At 37.7% G+C, this 25,259-nt stretch overlaps 1 protein-coding gene and 1 long non-coding RNA gene across 3 annotated transcripts in view; one reads left to right on the forward strand and one right to left on the reverse strand.

The window, feature by feature from the left end:
• The window catches only part of LOC106885765, a 95,435-nt gene extending 74,368 nt beyond the window's left edge, over positions 1-21,067 (reverse strand). The window contains exon 1 of the long non-coding RNA XR_001411494.1: positions 20,937-21,067. This is a non-coding gene — a long non-coding RNA (uncharacterized LOC106885765). The remainder of the gene's footprint in view (positions 1-20,936) is intronic.
• The window catches only part of DSCAM (Down syndrome cell adhesion molecule), a 484,086-nt gene that overhangs the window by 270,463 nt on the left and 188,364 nt on the right, over positions 1-25,259 (forward strand). For both annotated transcript variants that reach the window (XM_014938224.1, XM_014938225.1), the window contains one exon: positions 18,905-19,051. In XM_014938224.1, coding sequence (XP_014793710.1) covers positions 18,905-19,051 — 147 coding nt within the window. The remainder of the gene's footprint in view (positions 1-18,904; positions 19,052-25,259) is intronic.

Genomic DNA, 25,259 nt, shown 5'->3' on the forward strand with positions numbered 1-25,259 from the left:
TAAAAAAAAAAAAAAAAAAAAGGGTCATTGTATAGTTAGTTACCTGCTCCACTTTTAGCTTTCTCTTTGTTTTCCTCTTACCCTCCACAAATTGAACAGAAAACAAATGCTGCTTTTAAAACCAAGGGGAGGGGGACACAGATAAGGTGGAGGAGAGTGGGTTTATGTAGTGTATCCTTCTGTCAGCCTTTGTAAGTCAATTTGAGAAAGACAGCAGCACATTTATGGCTCCCCTTTGAGATTATGACATTTCAATAAAGCGGATACTATGGGCACAAGATTGCAGTGTGCATACCTGGCACTGTTAATGAGTCCTGTTCCTGACCACGTGCAACTTCCCCAGATTTAACAGAAATTATCTCAGGCCCTAAGAGTGCAATTAAATGCCCACATGCTCAATTCTTAATTTAAAAATATTTTTTCTTTTGTTTTTGCACAAATTCTTTAAGACCCATCTGTGACCACTTCTCCACAAAAATGTGAAGTGGACCAATGTGAGAAATACCAGATTGTTTTATGAGCAAAATATGGCCTTTATGACGTGAAAGTGACTTTTGAGTTCAAAAAGGGAAGAAAATATATGCTTTCATAATTCTGAAAGAATGAATAGTAGGAAATTATAGGTATGTCTACGAATTTTGTAACATACATTAGGTCCTAATCCAGACTGAAACAAGGAACTACAGAAATTAGAAGGAAGAATATGAGGAAGATCTGGATCTAAAATTAACATATATTCCTCACCCCATCCCTCCAAGCCTCAGAAGAAACTTAATTTATGATTGCTTCACGTTATGCTTGGATCAGGCTATTAGCAACTGTTGAGACTAGTCCTTTTCTGTGTGAGCAAGGTTGTCACTGTGTGTATTTTTGATATTTGCTCTGTTCATTTCTTGGAAGGTGCTGCTTCTTTCGAAGCCCTACCTCTTTATTTTAGCATAGGTTGTTCTGATATTCTTGTGTGAATACATTTGATCTGGTCAGAAACCCAGAAGTAATGGTAAAGTTACAGAAATGGTTGCCCAGGCATTTTAGGAATTTCTTTACTCAGAGGCTTTTTAGCACAGGAGGGGACAGATGTGTCCGGCAATGTGCAGAGAGGTAATTCCATAATAACATTTTGATTAATTCAAATTAGAAACCAAAGGCAAACGTCTTCAAATTATCAGCTGGCTTTACATGTGGAAGGAGATGCCTCTAATGGAAGCTGCCCATAACGATGTGCTCCCCAACTGCCTTCCAGGCACACAAGTGAAGGGGATGAGCTGCTCAGGGGGAGATGATGGGGCCAGAGTTTCTGTAGTAGTTCACCCTAACTCTGCCACAGCAAAATGTCTAATTCCTACACTTCTGAAAATTTTCATAGGAAAGACAAATGTTCTGCTTTTTTTCTAAACAATCTTTTAAACTATTTTGATCTTCCATCTTTCTGCCTGGAATTTACTGTATACTTCCTATATCCACTTTGTAATTTCTGCATGAACTATGGTATTTTTTGTGAATACCCTAATGGTTAAATTTTCCATCTTCTGTCTATTCTCAATCAATTTAGTTTTCACCTTCTGATAGGATATGTTGTTATGTCTTGACCTGTTAACTTAAAAGTCTTCCCTCTCATTCTTCATGTTATTGTCATGTCTCTTTACAAGCTCCTTTTTTATAACCAAAGGTTTTTGGCTCTAAAGTCTACCATTGTAAAGCTGGACTTCCAGCTTTTGAATCATTCTTCCACCTCTTCCCTGAATCCTGCCAAATTCTCAACGTTACTTCAGTGAAGTGAGCTTTACTTTTTCTGTATTACTTTTTTTTTCCATTTTTTTGATAGAAAATATTTCCATAAACAGAGCACAGAAAGACGTACTGTTATGAAATCTTCCAATATATGTTTCTGAACTAAAATTTCATTTGTATGCTGCCTTCCTCCAGCAGGTAGTGAGACTTTACTGAATTGTACCCCCCATCTTCTTGTGTGTGAATGATTTTTCCTGTTGTTAACTTTAGTTCATATATTATACATCTCATCTATAATTTATCATAAAGAGGGACCTTCTATTATTTATTACCTGCATGAGGACATGCATGTGCACACATGCATATATGGGATACTTTCTTACATAAAACTAAAGATTAATGTATAAATATTTAACCAAGGTTATAGTCTAAGTAAATATTGCTCCTAAAAGTTTTGTAGAACACTTTTTTCAGTGGGTACAGTCTGGCAAGAAGCAGGTGATGCCTCTCCACAGAATATTATTTTAAATGTGAGGAAGAATTAAGGTAATTGAAACTTTTATCATCTTATTAAAGCTACTTAGGTGTATTCCAATTTCTTCTGCAAAACCTAATGTCTTTTAAGAAATACTGTTGGCCTTAAACATAAGTTAAATTTTTAAAAAGAGGCAAGATGTTTTTATAACCAAGCACTGAAGACTATTTCAATTCCATACACTCTATTCTACAATGCAGCGTTAATTTGGGACTAGCATACAGTGAGACGACCAGGATTGTCCCAACAATCATATTGTCTTTCATTTAAGCGGTGCTTATTGTTCAGAAGATAAGCTGTCAAGCATGCTTTAAAATACATACTTCTGAGTCAGTTAGCCTTCCCATGCACAGTAAAATTCAATGACAATTTTGCTTGAATAAGGAGAGACACAAATCTGGGTCTTACGGACGTTTGTTATTCTGACATTGAAAAACAACTCTTCCCAAGGTATGGTGTAGCAAGGGTTTACCAGTTAACTGTAACAAATACTTCTTCAAAACACAGAGTCAGCATTTAATGATACATTCTCACACCTTAGCCAGCCTAAAATGGCAATCTTTCCTTCTCATATCAAAAGATATATATCTGAACTTGAGCAACCAGAAATTGTTGTGTGCCTGCTATTTCTGTCGTCCGAGTATAGTGAATGATGGTTAAACAAAGGTTTATTGTGGCACCAATACTTGCGAGTTGCTGATATGGAAAGAGCAGCATCTGAGCTGAAAGGCAGTGCTATGTTGAAGTCATCCATTTTAGCATATGATGTGCAGATGATGTTTGAAATGACATTTATCGTGTAGCTTGCCTCTGAATGTTCAAATGTTTGTAGCTTCTACTTAAATGTGAAATTATTCTAGGAAATGTTAGCTAAGAAATATCTCAGAAATTAAATGAGGAAAGGTTAGCTTTTTATTCAGCTTTTTTTTTTTTTTTTTTTTAAGGTAGGAAGAAATTAGTGAATAGCTGTTACCTTTGGTAAAGTCACTTTCTTTCCCCATCCCTGTTTTTTCTGATGCTGCAACTGTCTAGTAGAACTTAAAGGTATTTTTTACAGAGATGTGGCAGGCCTACAGTACAGAGTCCTAGTCACCCAAGTGAAATCACATCTCTCCTTTGGCACCTATCATCTTATGGGTATACTCTGTAGACTGTCCCCCAGAAGAAGAGCTAGCCAAGTAATAAGAAAAAAGTGTAGAAGGGTTTCAGCTTTAATATCTCACTTTGAAAGATTAGGTCAAAGCAAGTCAATGTAACAGGTTGGTCACACAATCAGATCACATCCAACCATTTACAATTAATTATTCAAGCCTTTCTTTGTGCTCTTGTCAATTTGAACAGAAGAGCTGTCAGCTGTTGAGTCTCTATTGAAGACAAGCCTTAGATCGTTATTATTGAACTGTTCCTTACTAGACTCTGGGGCCAATGGTACTGTCAGAAAGAAAAAGAAATGAAACATGGGATATTGACTTTTGGATCTTTTGGATATTATTTATGTTTTTTTCCTCCTATCTTCTGTGTTCTTTGCTCTGCAATGTGCTGTGCTGTGTACACTGCTCCCTTTGCTCCAGAAAGAACGTAAAGTCAACAAGGCTCAATTTGCAGGGATTGCATATATGTTCCACCTTTTTAATGAAAATGCTCTAGGGAGCAAGATAATGTGTCTTGACTGTGGACATGGTGTAGAATACAAATCCTAGGGTCAGTGATACAAACTCTTGGGGCTCTGCCTAGGAGAATTGGAGTGAAGAAAAATTGGCTTTCTCCTGGGAGATAAAGACTGTGAACTATGAAAGCAATAATGTTGACCCAAATAACAGTTGCTCAAGAGATTGAACCAATGCAGAATTTGCCTATAATAAATGCCATAGAGCTGTCAGATTTTGCTACATTAATTTTCTTTTTTATAAGATTCATTTATGGCTGTCCACATCCCTAAGCCATTGGTTGCATAAAGGAGTATACCCAGATTAAAGTTGACTATCAAGAAAAGAGATGAAAAATAGTCTTAGTTCAGATCTTTTTCTTCATTAATTTTTTGCTGCCTGGTTTTGAAAAGCAGGGATAATTATTTTTAAATGAGTTTTAAAATAATTTGAAATTCTCATCTATGTGACACTAGCATTTTTTGAATGTTCATGTGAACTGTCAAGTCCCCAAAATTGCACTGTGTTTTCTCAGGAAAAAGAAGTACATTGAAGCAAATTGGGTGAATATTCTTACATTAGATGAATTTAAAAAAAAAAGAAAAAAAAAAAGAAAAAAGAAAAAAGAGGCCTTTCAGACCTTATGCATTTAAAGTATTGTGTACAGAGAGTCACATCTCTTTTGAGGCAACTGTTATGCACAAGTAAGGACAAAAGACCACTGGTACATTGCGTATAATCCCTTTTAAGGCACGTTCTGATGGCATAAATGAGACACACCTATATGGTTCACTGGTTTCATAATGTTCCTATACTTAAGGGTGTATTTTCTGCCAATGTGCTAATCTTTTAAAGACAAGTTCTGTGCACGCAGTCACCCATTGTTGTTCTACATCTACAGTTGTGCCAGAGATCATGGATGTGTCAGACTTACACCCTGCAACAGTTGTACTGCATTGATCGTCAGTGCAAAGCACCCACTTTAGACTCTGAATGTCTTGAATGGACTGAACGTGCTGTACATGTGTAGGTGTTTCTGTCAGGTCAATCCTGTTTAGGTAACTTTATGCTGCTTGCATTTTCTGGGAATGCAAGGAATGTCAGTTATATAGATTTTCATGTATAAATCTTATTAGCGTGGTCGAGGTCATCTGTGCTAACATCATATGATGCTGACAAGAAAGGTCACTCTGTGACTTAACCTGTTCTTTAATGGCCTGTGGAGATAAAGAAAGAGAAGATGACTGCTCAGGAAGACTGCCTAGTGCCCAGGCAATACTTGTCTTCATCTGCTTTGACATTTTTATTTTGATGGGGTTTTTTTAATCTAATGCTATGCTTCTTCAAAAATAAGTTTTAGGAGTATAAAAAAAGCTTTGTGTGACTTTCAGCTGAAGTCCAATATTTAGAATATGAGTTTATAATAGTTTTTTTAAAAACACCTCTATTTTCTTAACATTAATCTTTTAAAAACACAAGAAAATACATTATATTGGCTCTTATTTCTTAATAAACAGTGCCATGCAAGCCTAAAACAAAGCTGTAAGGGTTAACAAAACAGATGCTTTTCATCATTTGTAGAATTAATTGTATTTTTAAGTAGAGGAGAAGCTCAGGAAAAGCAGAAGAATGTTTAAACCAGGCTTGCCTGAAACATTAGTCTGCCCAAAGGCTACATTTTCAAAATAATTTATTCTGAGGTCTTACAAAATGAGCAACAATGCAAACAAAACAGGTGCAGTGTGCTAGTAAACACTCTGACAATTGCAATAGTAGAATAGTAGTGGCATTTAGCTCATACACAGAGCTTTACATATTCAAACCTGTTGTGTACCTACACAAAGGGTTTAGTAATATCTGGCAGGTCTTCAGGCACAGCAGGTATAACGAGGACTAAGAAGGATGCTTTTATGCTCAAAGCCCATGACTGGGACACAGGATTCCCAAATCTGCCACAAAGATGCAACATAAGGTTAGGCAAATAAATTGGCTTTACTGTGCCTCAACTTCCCAATCAAATAAAAATAGCCGAATGATGAAAATTACCTGTGAAGTGTATTTGGGCATATTTGCATAACATTCCTGATATCTGGACAGGCTTCCAAGTCATAATTTTCTTAGCAGTTCAGAGAAGGCAATAAAAAACCATAAAATATTTAGATTTATTCTAAAGGAATGATGCTTGTTGTGCATATAATGATGTTTTTCTTTGTGCTGCCAGTCTAAGGAAAGTATTCGTACAGAAAAAAAGTAATCTTTATGAGAAGGTCTGGAATCACACATCCTTCCTGATTTTATTTCACATATATCTTTGAAATTAACTTGAAATACCCCAAAATCTTGAGTTGATGCTCACCATTAATCATGCTTTAAATTTAATGCATGCTGAATAATTATATTTACCAAACCCTTTTTATTGTTAAAAAGTTAGTTTGCCAAAGATGTCAGCAAAGAGCCTAACTTGACAAACCACAGAAAATAAGTAATCGGATAACCATATTTTCTTACAACATTATAACTCACATTCAAAGTATTTCTGATTATTGAAATGTTGTAAGAATTATAAAACCTTGTAACCTGCCAAAAAAAGTGAGGTTTGCATGCATGCTATGCTATATCCCCATATGCTGATGCAGTGCATTCTACAATCAGATATTCAGGAATTGCTTGCAGTTACTTCAATTTAAAATCAGCGTGTGTTTTTTATTCTTCCAGGAAAGCTGATTACATGTGTGACTTATCTTGTATAATACTTAGTTGCTATTTTTCAATTATTCCTTTATGGGGTAATGTCATTGGATCAGGGTGTGCAGGAGATCTTTTGTTTCATTACACAGTACGTAACAGTTTTTACCTATTTCTGCTCTTACCATGATGCTCCATCCCTTCTGTTTAAAACACTTCTTCATCAATTGTTATGATGCTATGCTGTATAGGAACCCAATGAAGGTTGTGTATGTTTCTATACTGAGGAAAATGCGTATCAAGTCCTAAAAGATGGGACTAGCTTGTCAGGAGACTATTGGTACTCAGAACTGAAAGAAGATAAAAACATAAAATGTGTGAAATAGAGCTCAGTGCCTCACCTGTGTTTTGTGGAAGGGTAAACCAGTGACAGAAGTAGGTTCCCATCATATTCCTTGGCTGTATATACTCAGAGTGGAAATGGATGTGTATGAGAGAGAACAAGTTTCTAGAGGAAAGGTAGTATAAAGCTAATGGTAAGGGAAATTTTAAAAAATATTTTGTTTTTTTAGAGAGCTGTTGAAAAGTGACTCCATAGATTTAACACTGTTGTCTTGTTTGGAAAGATTGACATGTACATCATTAATTGCTTTTTTCTTCCTCTTAAAAATTATTCACTGAACACTGGACTCTGTCCCCCAAGGGACTGGCCAAGAGTCTCCAGGGGAAATGAGTTAATTTAGCTCTAATTCGTAGTGGAGCTACTTCCTCCCACAGTTAATATATTGAATATTTTTTATCTGAAGGAAAACATGGTATACTTTTTCAAATTGAGCGAGGAAGATAATAACTTCTTCCCAAGTCATTACCCTAAATGCAAATTTAACCTGTTTAGTTTTCCCTATTTTACACTCTCAAATTAAGTCATTAGGTGAAAATACTATGCAAGAATGTACCACATGAGGTTTTGTCTGTTAGTTACCACATATCCCTTAAATAAAAATTCAGGATACTCAGATGTCTTGTGAATCTTGAAATAGATTTTTTTTTTTCATGGAGGGAAGTGGGTACTCTTCTAAGTTTTTCATAAAACTGTTCCTTTGGGTTGAGATGCTTCATTACCTTCACACTTACCTGCAGCAAATATATGGCTAAACATGTGGGGCCACAGAGCTGCAGCTGCTCTAATTAATGTAGCACAATATTGATTATTTGCAGTTACTCAAAATAATTCTGCTGCTGGTGGCACTTGTAATTCTGCGTATGCGAGGCAGTGATTTATTCTGATCATATTGTCTATAACAATATGTATTCTGCTTATACAATGACTTTGAAGCTATAAATGATTAAGGTACACATTTGACGATGGTGACATAAACCAACTGCTGTTCAGGCCAGAGGAGATGGAGGTTCTCCCTTTACTTAACAAGCTTGTGTTTAAATTTACATGCAGATGAAGGGGGGATAGTTTATGTTCCTTGATGTTGTAAAGAGTGAAGCATAAGTTTATCTGCGTTAAGCCACTGGTCAGCTGCAGGCTATTTATTTACTTGGGATGCACCAGCAAAAGCCTGAGAGAAGAACTTTTAATCCTCCAGACAGCTCCATATATCATGGGCAAAGCTCAATCCTCTTTAATCAGAGCCCCTAAAACTAGCTAGTGATTTAAAATTATCAGCTTTCTTTCTAGCTGAAATAAGGAAAGCAGCTTCTACAGCAGTTTGTGCAAGGACCCAAATCATCTAAAACTGCGGTATTAAAGATTATGGCAGTTTTATTTAATATCCTGAAGGACTGACAGTTAACAACAGTGGGTAGAGAACTATAGCTGCTCATGCCTAATGTATTCATAAAAGATTAAGAGGGTGAACAATTAAATATAAACATTATGTGATCAGTCACGTTTATACTATCCAATCATAAAGTAGTAACAATTAACACAACCTAGTCTGTATATGCAAAAATACAGCTTCTGCATCTATTTATGCTTTTTTAAAAAGAGCATGTTTATTCTTCCTTTACACACTTGAATATTACATACATAATATAAGAAGAATTGGTATTCAATTTCAATTGGCATGAAATACATTTTTGCAGTCTCAGAAACATGGAGAGGGCAATAAAATGTGTTCTGATTCGTGTAATTTGTCTAACAATCTGGTTTTCAGAATGGCCATTATCCTAGTATCCAAACTTATTCAGAAAATGATAGCACTGTGCATATAATAGCACTAATGCTTGTATGTCTTTCTTTATTCTGTGATCACAGAAACAGAAATGAACTCATGTTACAGTTGAATTTAAAGCAGCTAAAACCGTGAATACAGATACCATCAATTTTCAGGACCTGTTTGATTTTTGAGCATTGTGTTATGGCCTCATCCTGTCTGAATGTGAGCCCAACATGGTACCACAACTCTCGTTCCTATGGTAATGCTGTAATTGACTCAGTAGATTATCTCTCTCTGCTCAATTTATAAAGCCAAAACTAAAGCTTCATTTCCCTCCCTCCCCCTTTCCCCTTTCTTTTTCTTCTTTTCTTCCTTCCTTTCTTTCTTTCTCAATTTTATTCAGCCTGTGGTTCTCTATGTAAGACATAGACAGGTTTGTTATCTTAGCTAATAATATTTCATGCAAAACATTAAGGGAAATCTGGAAACTATAGCCATGGCATAAATCTCAAGTTATATGAGAGTAAGCCATTTTGGACTGGACAATTAAACACCTCAGTATTTAGATTTCACTAAATCCATTTGTTCTGAAGAGATGCAGAACGACATGGCTGGTTCCTAATATTCCTTAGTGTCCTGGCTTCAGCTTGGATAGAGTTAATGTAAATTTTTTTTTTCCCTAGTAACTGCTATGTTTTGGACTTAGTATGAGAATAATTTGATAACACATATTGGTTTTAGTTGTTCCTAAGTGATATTTATGTTAGTCGAGGTTTTTTAGTCAAGGACTTTTTCAACTTCCCATAGAAGCTGAGAGGGAGCATAGACAGGACAAGCTGGCCAAAGATGCCATAGATGTCATGCTCAGAATGTAAATGGGAGTTGGCTGGGAGGCAGGGATCTGCCATCACTGCTCAGGATGGGCTGGGCAACCAATTACCAGGTGGTGAGAGTGACTTGTATTATTTAATTTTGTATATTCTTTTACCATTATTATTATTATTGCCTATTCTCCCTCCTCTCTCTACTGTACTTGGAAGGGGGAGAGGGGGAAGTGAGCAAGCGGTTGCGTGGTCCTAGTTGCTGGCTGGGGTTAAACTACAACACTCAGAGATACAGGTTCCAAAATAGCAATTCATTGTTAACTCTTTTCCTCTTTAAATAGAAATTCTATGTTAACTCTTTTCCTCTTTAAGCTTTTCTGCTTTTAAGGGTCAAGTGGAAAATGTTTCATGACCTTGCTCCTTTCTTCTCCTGGTGTTTTAGAGAGATAGTGATGATGGTTGAATAAGAGCTCCCACACTTTGAGCAGCTCTGACCTCCACTGGCCGAGGGGCAGGGTGACTGATCAGTAACAGATTTACTTGTATACCCTGATTCAGACTGCACTGACACCAAAAATAGATGTTTCTTGAGGAAGGTAACTGAGGTAGAGGAAGTGAGAGGGGTAAAAAGTGATGGTGTAAGAAAAAAATCTGGTTTAGTTTTGAGCTATCACTTCTATATAAATTTTGCAAAGTTAAGAATCCATCTGTGTTACAACTGGAAACATGTCAGGACATAGGATTGGAAATATTTATAAATGTCCTTAACTCTTTGCAGAGAGATAACCTTAGTTATTTTTTATTCACTTGAAACAGATTATGTGCCTACATAAAATAGAAAATACCTCATGTGACACTGCTAACTTGTTTTATAAATTCTCAAATTTAATTCCGGGAGAAAAAAATATAAACAGAAGGAAAAGGGAAAAAACTGGCTGCTGTAGATCTGAAGAAAACTTCAGTCCTGCAGTCTTATGATAGAGATAATCTCTGTGAGCTTTAAGGAACCTGGAACAGTAGATCAAATATGGCAGCAGCCTCCTTTGCCTCAGACAACCACTTCCTATGACTTCTATGCTTATTTCTTTCCTTGTGTCAGGAAAAAATAGGAAGATCAAAGGCCATAATTCCTCATGAGTAACATCATAGTATGGTGGTACTTGAGAAGCTTTGCCGCTGAATTTTTCTCCCAGCAACTGAGTCACACCCATGGTGGCGTCTCCAGTTATCAAACCCCAGATCTATGAGAGACAAAGACCAGATCATGTAATGCAAATAAGTATTTGGTTCTTCAACAGGTGTGCTTGAAGGGTGGAAGTGGTAAAGCAAGAGAGGACTAACTGCATTGCAATTAAGGAAGTTCATTGCCTTTGGGCTGCAGGGCAGTGCTGTGGCTTCCCTCCTGCTCCTGTTCTCCTGGAAGTCAACTGCAGGTTTTGTCTCAGACAGGGAGAGAGGCAGTGGGCAACACACTCCAAAGGTTCAGTTTGTAGACCCAGAGCTGAAGGAATATGAGGAGCTAAAAAAATCAGTTTTATCCTCTGCAAGGCCTGCTAGCAGGGCCTGTGAACTTGGCTGCATCCCCAGGGGGAGGTTCTGCTCCTCAGAGGAGCCTAGTCGTGTTTCCACCATCTGCAGCACCTACTGTGAGCAACACCCCAGGTGTCTCATGTAGGCTGAGCACATTGTGTGAGTGGTGATTGCAAAAGTGAAATCCTTAACTCCCTCTTTCCCTATATGCCTCTCTTTCTTCATCTAATCTGGGGTTTGTGTATCAAAAGCATTCGCAGGACTGTGACTTCAGGACACAGTTTAGACATGGCTGCTTCTAGCAGTTTCCATGCCCAGAGCAACAGATTGTTTTGCTTTGAGAATGATGTTGTAGCAGTGGTGTAAAACTGACTTATAGGTTACTCTGGCTCTGTGGGGAGGTTTCTCCCCTTGCGTGCACAGGTCATGCTAGAAACTTGCTTAACAGAAGCAGTTCTATCCAGCGGAAGTGACAAGTATAGCTGATAAAAGTTTATTTGTTCTATATTATCATTTGGCACACGATTAGAACAGCCATCTGTTCTCTTAATTTCTATCATCCCAATTTAGACTGCAATAACATAATGCCGTTAGATGCGTTTCCAACAAAATGAAAATCAAATATGATTTTTTAAACTATCTTGAGGATAACATTACCCCTATTTAAGGAATAACAGCATACTAGGGGAAAAAGGCATGATAAAAGAATTATTAATATTAGAGTTTTAAAATATTCTTATTTTTATACAAGAATATTATGCACTAATTCTACAAGAAAGTGTTCACATTTTCCTATGAATTATACATGAGAATGATTTCACATAGGAAACCTAAACAGAATTATTTTAACTTATTACTCAGACCTGTAAAATTTTATTTTAATCTCTGATGTTACGCAGTCTAATGTAAAGCATTAAAAACCTTACATAAGAGCCATTTCATAATTGTTAATGTGACCTCTTCTCACTTAGAGAAATGAGCACACGATTTGCTAATACAGCTCAACTTTAATGAAGTCACTAGTTCATTTGGGGCACTAGTCAGCAGACAGTAAAATGAAGGGTGTGTTTCTGAAATGTCATGGGATTTGAGGCCCTTGATTTGGACTGGTCAAACCTAGGTATGAGCCAGTTTCCTTTCCCTCTTCTCCATTTGTTCTCTTCAGGGTATTACTACTTTGAAATACGTATCTTCAAAACAAGTGATTTGGTAATATTTCAGATGAAAATATAAAGTTTCAATTAACTAATGAAATTTAGGGAAACACATATCAATAAAATATGCAAACTGTTCAAATGCTGGTGTAATGGCAAATTATGATATGGCTTGGTGAGTTGTGTAGCTATATTGGATTGTGTGATAAAGAGGTCGAATTCGAACATATAGGTTTTCATACTAATGTCAAGACAGACAGACAACAGGTTGTATCTATACAATGGGGGAAATCTATTCTCTAAGTCCAGGACTTTGAAAAGGAGATCACAGTTTTCAATGAATAACTAAAGCTAGATAACACTGCTAAGAGAACTGCTGTAATTCCTTGATGTCTGAGTGGAAGGAAAACTTGTACAGAAGAGAGTGGTGACATTTTGCATTCACTATTACTAGAATCATTACTAAACTTAAATGCATGATCCATACTTGAAAAATAACTTCATAAAGTTGATAAGGTGTTGAGCAAAAACTACAGGAATATTTCAAGATATGAATAATTCACAGTAAGTGATTTAGGAAGTTCAATCTGTATAACTAATTAAGGAGAAAGATGGTTTAAGAGGTAATTTCCTCATGTTCTGTAAGTGCTTAAATAGGCAGAAGATTTCTGACTGCAGAGGAAATCTTTAATGAAGCCACAGTAAGATCCAATAGCTGGGGTCAAAGCCAGATAGACCACAAACAATACACTAACTTTCAAAAGTGAGAGTAATTAACCATTGGAATAATTTACCCAGGGGTATCACATGCTCTCCGCTTACAAGAAATCTTTAATCATGACTAATGTCTTTTTAAAAAAGCTATAGCTTAACTTCCAGATATGGACTTGATGCAGGAGTTAATGGGTGAAGCATGAAAGGTGAGAATAAATGACTCTAATGGTCTTTCTAGTCCTTGGATCTATTTTTTTTTTCAGTCTCACAGTGAGGCAAAGTTATGTATTAGTGACAGATGGGATGTTGGAGAAATAATTGTGGGTTTCATTCCCCTTTTTCCACTGACTTTTGTACCTCGATCCACATAGCTTTCTCTGTAAAATGTTCAAATTTTAAATAGTAATATGTTACTATGCTTGCCCACCTCACCAAAGCAAAAGGTAGTAAGGCTTCCTAACATCCTTTGAACTGTTTGAATGAAATACATCCTACAGATATTGGGCCATGATTTCAAAGGCACCAAGCACTGAAAGTCAAAAAAGATACAAGCTTTCACTGTCTCTGAAAATCAGATGCTGAAATTATTATAATCAAGTTTTCAAGGCATTAATACAAACACTAGTGAGGAGCAATAATAAACGGGAATTATGAGCTATATTTTGACAGTGTTCTTTTTAATTGTTGTGAAGGAGGCTTCTCTGCCTTCCTCCCTTGAAGCCTGCTAACAGCCAAACAAACAAAAAGCTTCAGTTTATCTGAAAGGATGTTCTGGTAAAAAAAATCTCCATTTGGCATATTAAGTAGGTGAGTCAAAAAAATTAGACTTTGTTACAGCAAAGCAAGAGCGATTAAATTAAATGCGCCTCAAGAAGAAAGAACTCCCCTAGATCAACAGGGCAACAAGAGCTTGTCGATCCCCATCCTGCTGCATTTCTAAACACTTTTTGAAGTACAGAAGGCAGAACGCTCAACACTTTGGCTTTGTCACAGCTGACAGCCTGTCGGTTTTAATGAAAATGCTCTCCGTTTAGAAGATGACAGAAATTACATGCATTTCCCCTTTTATTTTTCTGTCATCTTTTCTGTCTTGCATTTTTACAGTAGAAGGAGGGGTTGGTTATTAAAGCATTACATAAGTATGCAAAATATATTAAGAAGAAGAGACGAAAAGCAAAAGCTTTAGCCCTGCAATTATACACAATGTGTGTTGTTGAGAAATGTATACTGTGGGATAATATCTGATATGTGGCAATAGCTATTTACTTTTAGTTCTCTTTAAAGAGGGTGAGGCAAAAATCTCTAGATAATGCTTTAAGTGAAGGTTTTATTATACGATTGCCTGAGTAATTTCCAATAGGAGTGTTAGATAGCTTAAGTATGTTCATAACTTCTCTAGAAAATATAGCAAGATAACACTGAGCAATTTCTTGGCTCTGAACAGGTTTCACAAACCTCTTTTATTAAGTGGCGGGCTTTTAATAAGTGTACCCACTCTCATTGACCCAGGTGTATAACTACATCTGAGGAAACTTGCTTCCAGGACTGAGGAGGGAAGGTTTTACTTGCAAATAAAGTTAGTACTGTAGGATCTGGAAATAGCCCACAAATCTATACATATTCTTCAACTGGGTAGCAGTCACCCCACATGTTTCTCCAGTTTTTATTCCAGCACAAGTATCTTATAAGCAATAATGCTTATAAGATAATAATACTGAGGAAGTGAGGTTTCAGCAGTTTTAAGGGAAGCTCTGGATCTGATTTTCTAACTTAATTTTTTTGACAGTTATTTTATGCTTATTCTAAGAAGAAAGACAAATTTAGTTATTAATGATGGCCTGTATAGACCATAACTCAAAATTGTACAGAGAATCTGAAAATAAAGAGAACTTTAGAAAAGCATAGAGAAAGGAATTAATTTTTAAATTTGTTAAAATTAATTTTTTAAAATTTAAATTTTAAAATTAATTTTTAAAATAAATCACATTTCTTTGATCTTAAACTTGTGTGTACTAGTAGTCTCCAGCAGTGTGACTCTTTGTAGAACTAGAACTATGTATATTTAGCAAAGGTGAAACTGGATTTCAGGAAAAGAAAGCTACATGAAGCCATTGTAGAGGCAGCACATTTCTGCCTCTCAGCTGTTTAGGTTCCACCAGCTTGACACAAATGCACAGCATGTGCAAATTTACTGGAGGGACCAAAATGGTCACAACTACCCCATTAGCACCTTTGATGTGTTTTTGGTCCCGTGGTGTGATAGCAGCTGAGCAGGATCTCCACCAACATCTACCCACCCCCACCCCCTGCATAATTTCATAACAGAGTTGCACCCCAGCTCCAAAATCTGATCTAAATCTTGACGAAGCTGCAGAAGACAGGTCTGCTTGGTATACACAGCGCTGGTTCAGCAGCCTGGCAGCCCTGCCAGCCGAGCGGCATTGCTGTGGGCAAGCACACGTCTGAACTGGCTGTGCTGCCTGAAATACAGAGCTGGTTAATGCTCACACAGCTGGAAACAGAAGCAAGAAGAGATTGCCTTTTCCACATACCCATCATTAACCCCAAGAAAAATCCTTAAATGTGATTCCCGTCTCCTGAAGCTGTCATCTTATGCCGCCTACAGACTAAGGGAGACAACTGTGCTTTAATTACCTGTAGTCCTTGTAACATATTTCTTGGCAAAGGTAGATTTGCTTAATGAATATTTCAGTAGGGCAGAATCTGCCTGTGACACAGAAGTCAAACAGCCCATGGATTTCACACCAAAATTCTAAATATCTTTCTAACCTAGAGTGGGGAAAAGGTAAACCTTGTTAAAGGGTACAGGTGTTGAGTATCTATGGGATGAGGGGATAGGGTGGAATGTGACATGTGTTCATGTCTGAGTAATTGGGGACTGGGAAAGGAAAGGGAAGAAATACTCAGCATAGGACATTACATTATATCTAGGGGTTACTGTGCGAGAATAAACTAAAAAAAAAACAACCCAAAACCATAAAGAAGTATTCTCTGTACAACAGGAAGTACTTCTGTGTGAATCATTACAAGCCTGCTTCCCTAAGAGGTGGTAAGATTCCTCTGCTGTGGTTTTGGAGCTGGGCTGTGTGACTGAAAGCAGGTAAAGATCAATCCTGTGATTGTTAAGGGGGTTCATTAGGTGATTGCCTGCACACATACAGACTACGCTTTCTGGTTGCTAGAAGGTAGCTGTTAGCTGCCTGGTACTTGTAGAAAACCTTGTTAGTGTGTTTGGTCAAGCTGAGCTATTTGTGACTAACAAATAAATACCGTGTTAGTAATTGAGAAGCTAGGTAAAACATATTTTATTGATTTAACTTATTCTTTTCAACTGCCTATGTCATTTCCTCCAAACTGTACAACTAGTGTATTAAAATGTAAGATGCAAGATAGCTTTGCTTTTTTCATGTAACCTTTTCCATGCTATATTTTAGACACCTGGCTGAAATATTACCTATTCTGGTGCTTTTCCTATTACACTCAACAGTACATTTGTTTATAAGTCATTTGTATCAAAACACAAGTCCTCTGTATGCAAGCAATTAAATTTTCAGAGGCATATGAAGTCAATATGGCCTTTGTAAAAGAAGGAAACTCCTTAGCCTGTAAATCATCCAGGCTCAGATATAGTGTTTCTCATGACTGAGGAGACATCTCTTGCCATCCAGTCCTTCCTCCTCCTTCACACCTTCCTCTTCTCCTTCAGTAGCAGGCAAGTAACTCATTATCTTCTATGCCCTCCATTCTGGGGATTTATTTAGTTAATATACCTCTTAGTAATGCTACATGTTATTTTAACAAACAAGGTACTTCAAAAGCATATGCAGTGTGGTTTATGCTTTTCCAAAGTTTAGACCTATCAGCTTCCATACTTGTGCCTTTACTTTCAGAACAGGGTCAGCCAAGACAAGTCACCAGTGTGGTTGTTTTATAATTCAGTATGCATACAAGGATGAGAGAGGTGGGCTGATGTTGTTTCATTCAATATTCCCTGCTTTAAGGATCAGTCCATTAAATGGTTATTAATTTTTTTTTATTATTTCTTTTTGATTGTGGTTTAAAGGAGATTGCCCTCTGTAATGATACCATTTCCTTTCTGTCTTTTCTCTGCTGGATTGCTTTCCCACTGATGCATTTGTGAGCAAGCTCCCTAGCTATACTTAATTATTAAAAAGTCATTGCTCAAATAGAGCTCTGAAGATAAGGAAATATTTCTTACTGCGTATTACTGAATACCTGTTCATAATGGGTTTCATCTTTGTGTGGTCTCTCCCCTAATTTTGGAGTCAGACATATTTTATAATACATAGGTTCGAGTATGTATATTGTAAGAGCTACCAGCTACTAGAGGAAAAAATAGCAGAAATACAAAAGAAAATAACATTTTTTCTAGTGTAAAAGTTTTAGAAAAGCATACATAGCTTAGAATTTTTTAAATGGAGAGTGGCAAGGTGAGGCCCATGTTTGCAACGCATTCTAACCACATTAATTTTATTTATTGTAAAATGGAGAAAACGTTAGAATAAACATGTCCATGTTGATGTTGGCTTTTTTGTGTCCTTGCTTTTAGAAGATGCATTTACAACAGAACAGAGGTATTTGTGCAGGTATCAAATGATTGAAATTGCACATGTGTGCGTATGTGCCATGTCGTTTTCCACATATCCTAGAGTCAATAATAAAAAGTACATTTTTGAAGAGAATTTCACCTATATTATTTTCAATTTGAATGAATACTGGAAGAAATGCTGACGATGAACATGGTCAGTCTTGTTCAGTTTTAGGAGACAGTCACTTTTCTGGACTTAATTTTCTTCCTGAAACAAACATTTATTTGTAGAATTAAAAAAAAAACAAAACAAAAAACTTTGGATATTAAATAATACGTCCTGTGCTGTTTATTTGAGCCCTTCTTTTAGACCCAGAATATGTCTACCTGCTTACATCATGCCTCTCTAATCACAGACTGCAATATTATTTATAAAAAAAGAGCCCACAGCAGAAGAGATGATATATTACTTCATCTTCTGCCAGTAGCTTGGGCATGGAAGTACTGAGCTGCAGAGACCTTAGCCTATCCTCTTGAAGCCTGGTGTGCACTACCCCACAGGAAATATGGACAGGGTCAGGTGGAACTATTCCTGACACTTGTGCTGTCTAGCTTGCAGCTAGTGCAGGTGTGTACAACTTCCCTGTGGTCCGTGGTGTAGGCAACATCAGCAAGGCTGGTTTTGCTCTCCTTGCTCTCCCATCGCACCAGAAGCAGGCTGTGGACTAGGACTGTGTAGTTACGGCCAGAATCCTTTAGCAAATATGTCCTTTGTTCTTGGGGTAAAACCTTCCTCCTTTTGTGAGTTACTCTTGCTTTCACTGATCCCTTTACTTTCACTTTTTATGATTTTTTTTTTTCTCAATTTTCTGGAGTACCTGTACAACAAATAGAATTTTGGCTAACATTTTTTAATTATGCATGCTGATTAGACTGTCTTTCCAACAGGTACAGCTCTGCTGGTGAACTGTCATCATGTCATTCTACAATATTGAATTAAACTGGAATAAATTCTGCATTGGTTCTTTACCCTGTATTTTATTTCAGATGCCTCTTGTATATTGATTGCTGATTGTGATATAGACCATGGCACATTTCTTTCCTTCATTCCTAACATCTTCCTTACAGGTCCCTAGCTTTTTTATAAAAAGTGCACATGAATTAATATCTTTATATGCATTTGCAATGAGTACTTTGTAAACTTATAATTGGCAGCTTCTAGACTCTGGCAAAAAAAACTTTCAGGACCCTCCAGCCTGTGTTGTCGATCCCCCAGTGTGGGCAAGCAGAACGCAGTAACGACATGCAGCTATTATAAACAGTGCAAATTCTTTTGTCTTTCAGGACCTAGATTTCTCATCACATCCACGGGAGCCTTGTATATTTTAGACGTACAGAATGAAGATGGACTGTACAACTACCGATGTATCACAAGGCACAGATACACTGGAGAAACACGACAAAGCAACAGTGCAAGACTTTTTGTATCAGGTACTCCTTTATATATCATGTTAAATTAAGTATTCTTAATTTAGCGTGCTAAACTGGTAAGGCAGGTTCTTTTGCCTGTATGCACTAACAACCAATTTGTCTATCAAATGGAAAATAGAGGTGGTCAGTGGTGAGCTGCTGCTCCTGCAAAAAAAAGTCCCATTTAAAAATCATTTTTCTGTTTTTCATCTACTATTAGGTATTTCCAGAGAGCCTGTAGGGTGCATTGACATTTAGTAGGCTTAGGGTACTTTATAAAAGGACTGTGGGTGGGATTCATCCCATGAAAAGTAGACTTGTGCAGTGAAAGTGTCTAGTCACCTTAACTTCCTTGTGTAACCAAAGGAGAGGAACAATTTTAGGGGTAGTATATCTGACCTACTTCAGCTGCCCACTTTATGGTGAGATGAATTGCCCCATGGTGCCCACTTCTCTCTGTTAACCATAGCAGGAGCTCAGGACATTTAGCTCAGCTGTAGATATTTCCACGGGAGGAGTCTCAGGTGGGGTGAGGGGCATTTCAGCCTTCCTTTTCATTAATCGTGCTCTTTCCCTGGGGAAAACAGTGTGTTCCCCTGCTCCTGGGAAAGGTTTCCAACCAGAAGGGTTACGTGACCTGTGCCAGGCCACCCAGGGTGCTGCAGGCAGACAGGAGGGTTTGCTGGTGGCTGTGCATGAGCTGAGCCCCCAGGGCAAATGGCCTTGTGCAGCAGGCGGGAAAACAAGAAGGTAGATGGGGTATTTTATATCTTCCTTGTAATTGTAAGTCATCTCCTAATTGTTGTCTCTGTGACGGACTGTTGGGTTCCCACACACACTCCACACACACCCCAGATACTTAGGGCTGTCAGTGCTGTCCTGCTCCAATCCCACTTTCTCCCCATTTTGTCTCAGTGAGAGGAGGTGCTAGTTGTGGGTGAGGTGAGGAGGAGGAGCAGACCCCAGGCCTGGGTTTGGAACCTGCTCTCAAACATCTCTGTGTAGGATTAGCCCTCCTCCATCTCCCCTTCCTTTCCTTCATTTGCTGGGTGCCTGTAACTGCACCCAGTGTTTGCGTGTGAGCAAATCTGCAGTGGTATTCCCACATCCATGCAGTTAGCTAAGACTGTATCTCAGACTCTCTCTTCTTTCTCCCTGTATCCTTGCCTTACAGGAGACATGCCTCCCATCCCACTTAAAGCCCCACGGAGCTTTTCCTCTTTTTCACTAAGTTGCCCTAAATCCTAACCCTAAAGATCAGGCAGGGTGTGGTGGCCTTCACAATCTAACAGTCAGTGGGATGATTCTCCTTTTGTCTTTGTCCTCTTGTCTTTTGGTATTTTTTTCAGAAAAAAAATATCAGTGATTAGGTCTTAGCTCTTCATCCTCTGAGAGCCCTAAGGGAGACAGAGGTGGGCACAAGGTTTTGCATTAGTAACATACTTCCTGCCCTCCTGCAAAGTGGTCATTGCTGAAGGATTCTGGATCCCTCTGAACACACAAGTCAGTATTTACTGTACTAATGATAACTAACTATACTAATGATAAAAAAAGTAGTGCGATTGCTCAGGTTAGAATCACTTACCAGTCAGATCCAGGAGTTTCTTCCTTTGTCAGTGGGATGATTCTCCTTTTGTCTTTGTCCTCTTGTCTTTTGGTATTTTTTTCAGAAAAAAAATATCAGTGATTAGGTCTTAGCTCTTCATCCTCTGAGAGCCCTAAGGGAGACAGAGGTGGGCACAAGGTTTTGCATTAGTAACATACTTCCTGCCCTCCTGCAAAGTGGTCATTGCTGAAGGATTCTGGATCCCTCTGAACACACAAGTCAGTATTTACTGTACTAATGATAACTAACTATACTAATGATAAAAAAAGTAGTGCGATTGCTCAGGTTAGAATCACTTACCAGTCAGATCCAGGAGTTTCTTCCTCTGTTATATGTCCTCTGCAGGGAAAACTCTTGCCTCTTCTTTTCCCAGCCAGATGAAGAACAATTTTATCCTGCACAATAATCTGCGTGCTTTGGTCTTATAAGGATAGGCAGGGTCCTATCCTAGCTGGCTCCATAATATGGTCTGCTTCCGTATGAAATCATACTAAGGCTGAGCCAGTTGAAACATAAATAAAATCAGGCTTGTATCTTGGTTACCACAGAAAATTTTCTAGTTATTTTGCTGAACAAAAGGGGAAAAATGAAAGCTCTGTTTTGTTTGTAATTTGGGACAAGCATCCTAAAAGATATGTGCTGTCTTGAGTTCCTTTTTCTATTTTCCTCCACAGGCCAAATCAAAATAGGAGATTTTACCTGTATGCAATATTTGTTTTTTAAAATTCAATTGGATTAACTATTCTCCATTAGAGGTATAGTGGGCTCTGATTTCCAATTCTGTTAGTCTGTTGAACAAGTGCAGCCATTATGTGCAGAGTTTGTTTGTTAATATTTCGCAAACAGGTTTTCTTTTTTCTTTACTGGCATTTATATTTTAAATAGTGAGTCCTTTAAGAACTGAGATCAGAGAATGCATGAACATAGTTGTGAAATGTCTGCTTGCACGAGATCTACATTTTTGCCTGCCTTTTACATCCATAAATGTTCTTTGCTTATTTGGGGATGAAATAGTTTGTGGTGGATATTGAATCATAGTCTCTTAGCCACATTTTTGATAGAAGTTAAGCTTCATTATTATTTGAAAGAGAGAGAAAAGTAACTTGCATATAATAGCAAATACACATGTGAATTAGTAGGCCTATTACCAAAAAAAAAGTTCCAAATTTCATTTGGAGTAAGAATATCTTCTTGAAATCATGTGGCATTTGTGCATAAATTTAAACCCAAGGCCATTAACATACTACAAAATATTCCTCTAATGTCCATTATAGTGTGCTTTTCTCAAGATAATTTTGTCCAGCTATGAATCCCAGCTCTCAAATTCTTTATTGGTTTTTAACCTCCAAAACACCTTACAATTTTGAAAGCATAATGATTTTGTTGCTCTGTACTTCAAAGAAGATGCAAAGTAGAATATTTTGGAACAGTATTTTGCATTAGTTTTTCCACCATTGTCATTGCTAGAAGTCATTCACAGCTGACTATTAAGGAATAGTAATAATTCAAAAATATATATATCACATATTGGAGTTGGGTTACGTTACTTTGCTATTGACTTTGTTGCAGGTAGTTGTAAATGAACCCTGGCATTTATTTTGTGCTTTTTTTCTTTTTTCTTTTTTTTTTTTCCTTAACTGGAATATATATAGTGTAGGAGCTATAAATAGGAGTATGCTCCAAGGACATCCCAAAGAGATGTTTGTACCATGCATTTAAATATATAAGTAGAGTGCAACAAATTAGATCAATGGAATCATATTTTGTGTATCCCTGAATATATTTTAAGTACCTCCTCTATAAGAACCCGCTCAAGGCTTCTCAAGTACATAGGCAAATCCAAATTTAGCTGTTCCACAGATGGGACTCCAGGCTGGGCTGCTCCTGCCAAGGCTCAACTTGAGAAGGGAAAAAGTGATGCCAAGTGAACCTGGGACAGAGGACCCAGGGACTGGTGGGCGGTTTTTGAAGGGTGAGAAATGGTAGCTGCAGAAGGGAGTTTTCCCTCCTATGGCATTAGCTGTCATTGCCACCAGCTCCTGGCTTTCCAGGCTTCTGCCAAGGCATGGGGGCAGGAGGACAACTGCTTTGCTGTCACCATTGGCTTGTTGTCTGAGGTGGTTTTGCACTTTGCCTAGGCCCAGCATCAAAGCATATGTGGTGCTCTGCAGCAAACTAGGAGGCTGTCAAAGTGTGATATTTACTAGCCACAACTTTTTGTCATTATTATTTAATTCTCCCCGCTGGTGGCCCCTATCCTGTTTCAAAGTCTTTTGCGGTACTTTGCATTTTTGTACTTGAAGGCTTGAAAATTAGGCATATATGGACATATGGTACATATATCCTTCACAAAACCTTTTGAAGTTAAAGTGTACGGAGAAGATATGAAGCTACTGTGAGTTTTGAGTAGGAATGAGCAGACAATACCTTTAAAAGTCAGTTCTATTTTTTTATTATTTAATCATTACTTTCAATTGACGAAATTGATTGTAGATGTAAACTTTCTAAGAGCTAGAGATGTAATTTCTTGCATGCTTAAGTTTTTACTGAGTTAATTCCTCAGGCTGCACAAACATGAGCTGAAAACATAGATGCCTGATGACCCAAAAGGCAAGAAAGGAGCTGGCTAATCAATTAGTGAAATTGACATTGGCCTTCCCAATAGCATCCTGGCAGATTGTGCTTGGTTTTTGAAGGGTGAGAAACAGTAGCTGCAGAAGGGAGCTGTGCTCCTATGGCATTAGCTGCCATAGCCACCAGCTCCTGGCTTTCCAGGCTTCTGCCAAGGCATGGGGGCAGGAGGACAACTGCTTTGCTGTCACCATTGGCTTGTTGTCTGAGGTGGTTTTGCACTTTGCCTAGGCCCAGCATCAAAGCATATGTGGTGCTCTGCAGCAAACTAGGAGGCTGTCAAAGTGTGATATTTACTAGCCACAACTTTTTGTCATTATTATTTAATTCTCCCCGCTGGTGGCCCCTATCCTGTTTCAAAGTCTTTTGCGGTACTTTGCATTTTTGTACTTGAAGGCTTGAAAATTAGGCATATATGGACATATGGTACATATATCCTTCACAAAACCTTTTGAAGTTAAAGTGTACGGAGAAGATATGAAGCTACTGTGAGTTTTGAGTAGGAATGAGCAGATAATACCTTTAAAAGTCAGTTCTATTTTTTTATTATTTAATCATTACTTTCAATTGAAGAAATTGATTGTAGATGTAAACTTTCTAAGAGCTAGAGATGTAATTTCTTGCATGCTTAAGTTTTTACTGAGTTAATTCCTCAGGCTGCACAAACATGAGCTGAAAACATAGATGCCTGATGACCCAAAAGGCAAGAAAGGAGCTGGCTAATCAATTAGTGAAATTGACATTGGCCTTCCCAATAGCATCCTGGCAGATTGTGCTTTCTCTAAGCCAGACATAAACAGCATGGTAAACTCAAAAATATAACCCATCTTGATGCCAAATATGGGCCTTGAGGCTACTGATGCATGCAAAATCATTTGTTTAACTACCGGCTGACACGTTTCTAATGAGACAGACAGTGAGTTGCTGTAAACTGAATGTGGTTTTGCCTTCAGTCGCTCAACTTTTTGCTGGCACCTAGAGAGCAGAAAACCCTCTGTGGTCATCTTTTATTGAACTTGGCATTTAGGGTTTTATCTAGATATTTACACAAAATCTACTTAGCCCATTTTTTTACCATCACAATTTTTGTTTCTGGATTGATAGTATAACTTGCATAGTGCCTCTACCTGTTTGTTCTCAAGTCTACCTTCCCAGGCGTGGTTGCAGTTCATGAAGATGTATCTAAACTAGTTGTAAGCTAACTAGATGAGGTATTGATTACACTGTTGCTTGAGTAGTTTGAATTCAGCATGAACTGCTCCTTTAATTTCTTCAGCTCCTAACAGGAACCTGCTGCAGCTGCCCTGTGAGCAGTACCTGAGCTAGTTAAGTCAAAGACCACTTGAAAATGTCAAAATGGTTGCAATCACACCTACACCCAGGCAGCTATGATGTAGCTATATCCAAAAAGAGATCGCTGTGTCAGGTAGGAGTAAAAGGAGTTGATCAGCATGTGGAGTTTCTTTGTGACACAGAAGTTTTAGCAAAGTGGGTGCATGTGATGAGAAAATACTCAGATGAACATTTGTTGATTTATTGTTCAGTATTTATGTTGCAATAGCTTCAGAATAGGCTTCTATCATGCTGCACAAAACTTTAAATCACATTAGCTTCTTCCTCCAAATGTTTTCCAACTTAAAAAGCCAGAATCACAGAGTACTATTTCTGGTGAGGTATGTGCACCTTTGGTGAAGGCACTCTGCCAGACTTCTGTGAGATACATAAATACGTGCCAGGTGCTACACAAGTGTGTTTGTCTGAGGGCTGCTTTTCTCAGTAAATTGGGCACAGAAATTTGGAGTATTAAGCTGTAAGTTGGTCTTGTCATGTTAAGTTATTTTTCCAGAGAAGAAAAAAAGACTCATCTGTCAGTTAGACTACAGATAGAAATTCCTGTGTCTCTGTCCATTTCTCTCCTGACAAGAGAATAAATCACTCCTCCAATTCAAAGCCTTAAGACCACTGAGAAGCATGGAGAATATGTTGGCTTCA

The sequence above is a fragment of the Calidris pugnax genome, unplaced genomic scaffold (assembly GCF_001431845.1).
Source record: "Calidris pugnax isolate Ruff unplaced genomic scaffold, ASM143184v1 scaffold25, whole genome shotgun sequence".
Taxonomy (NCBI): domain Eukaryota; kingdom Metazoa; phylum Chordata; class Aves; order Charadriiformes; family Scolopacidae; genus Calidris; species Calidris pugnax.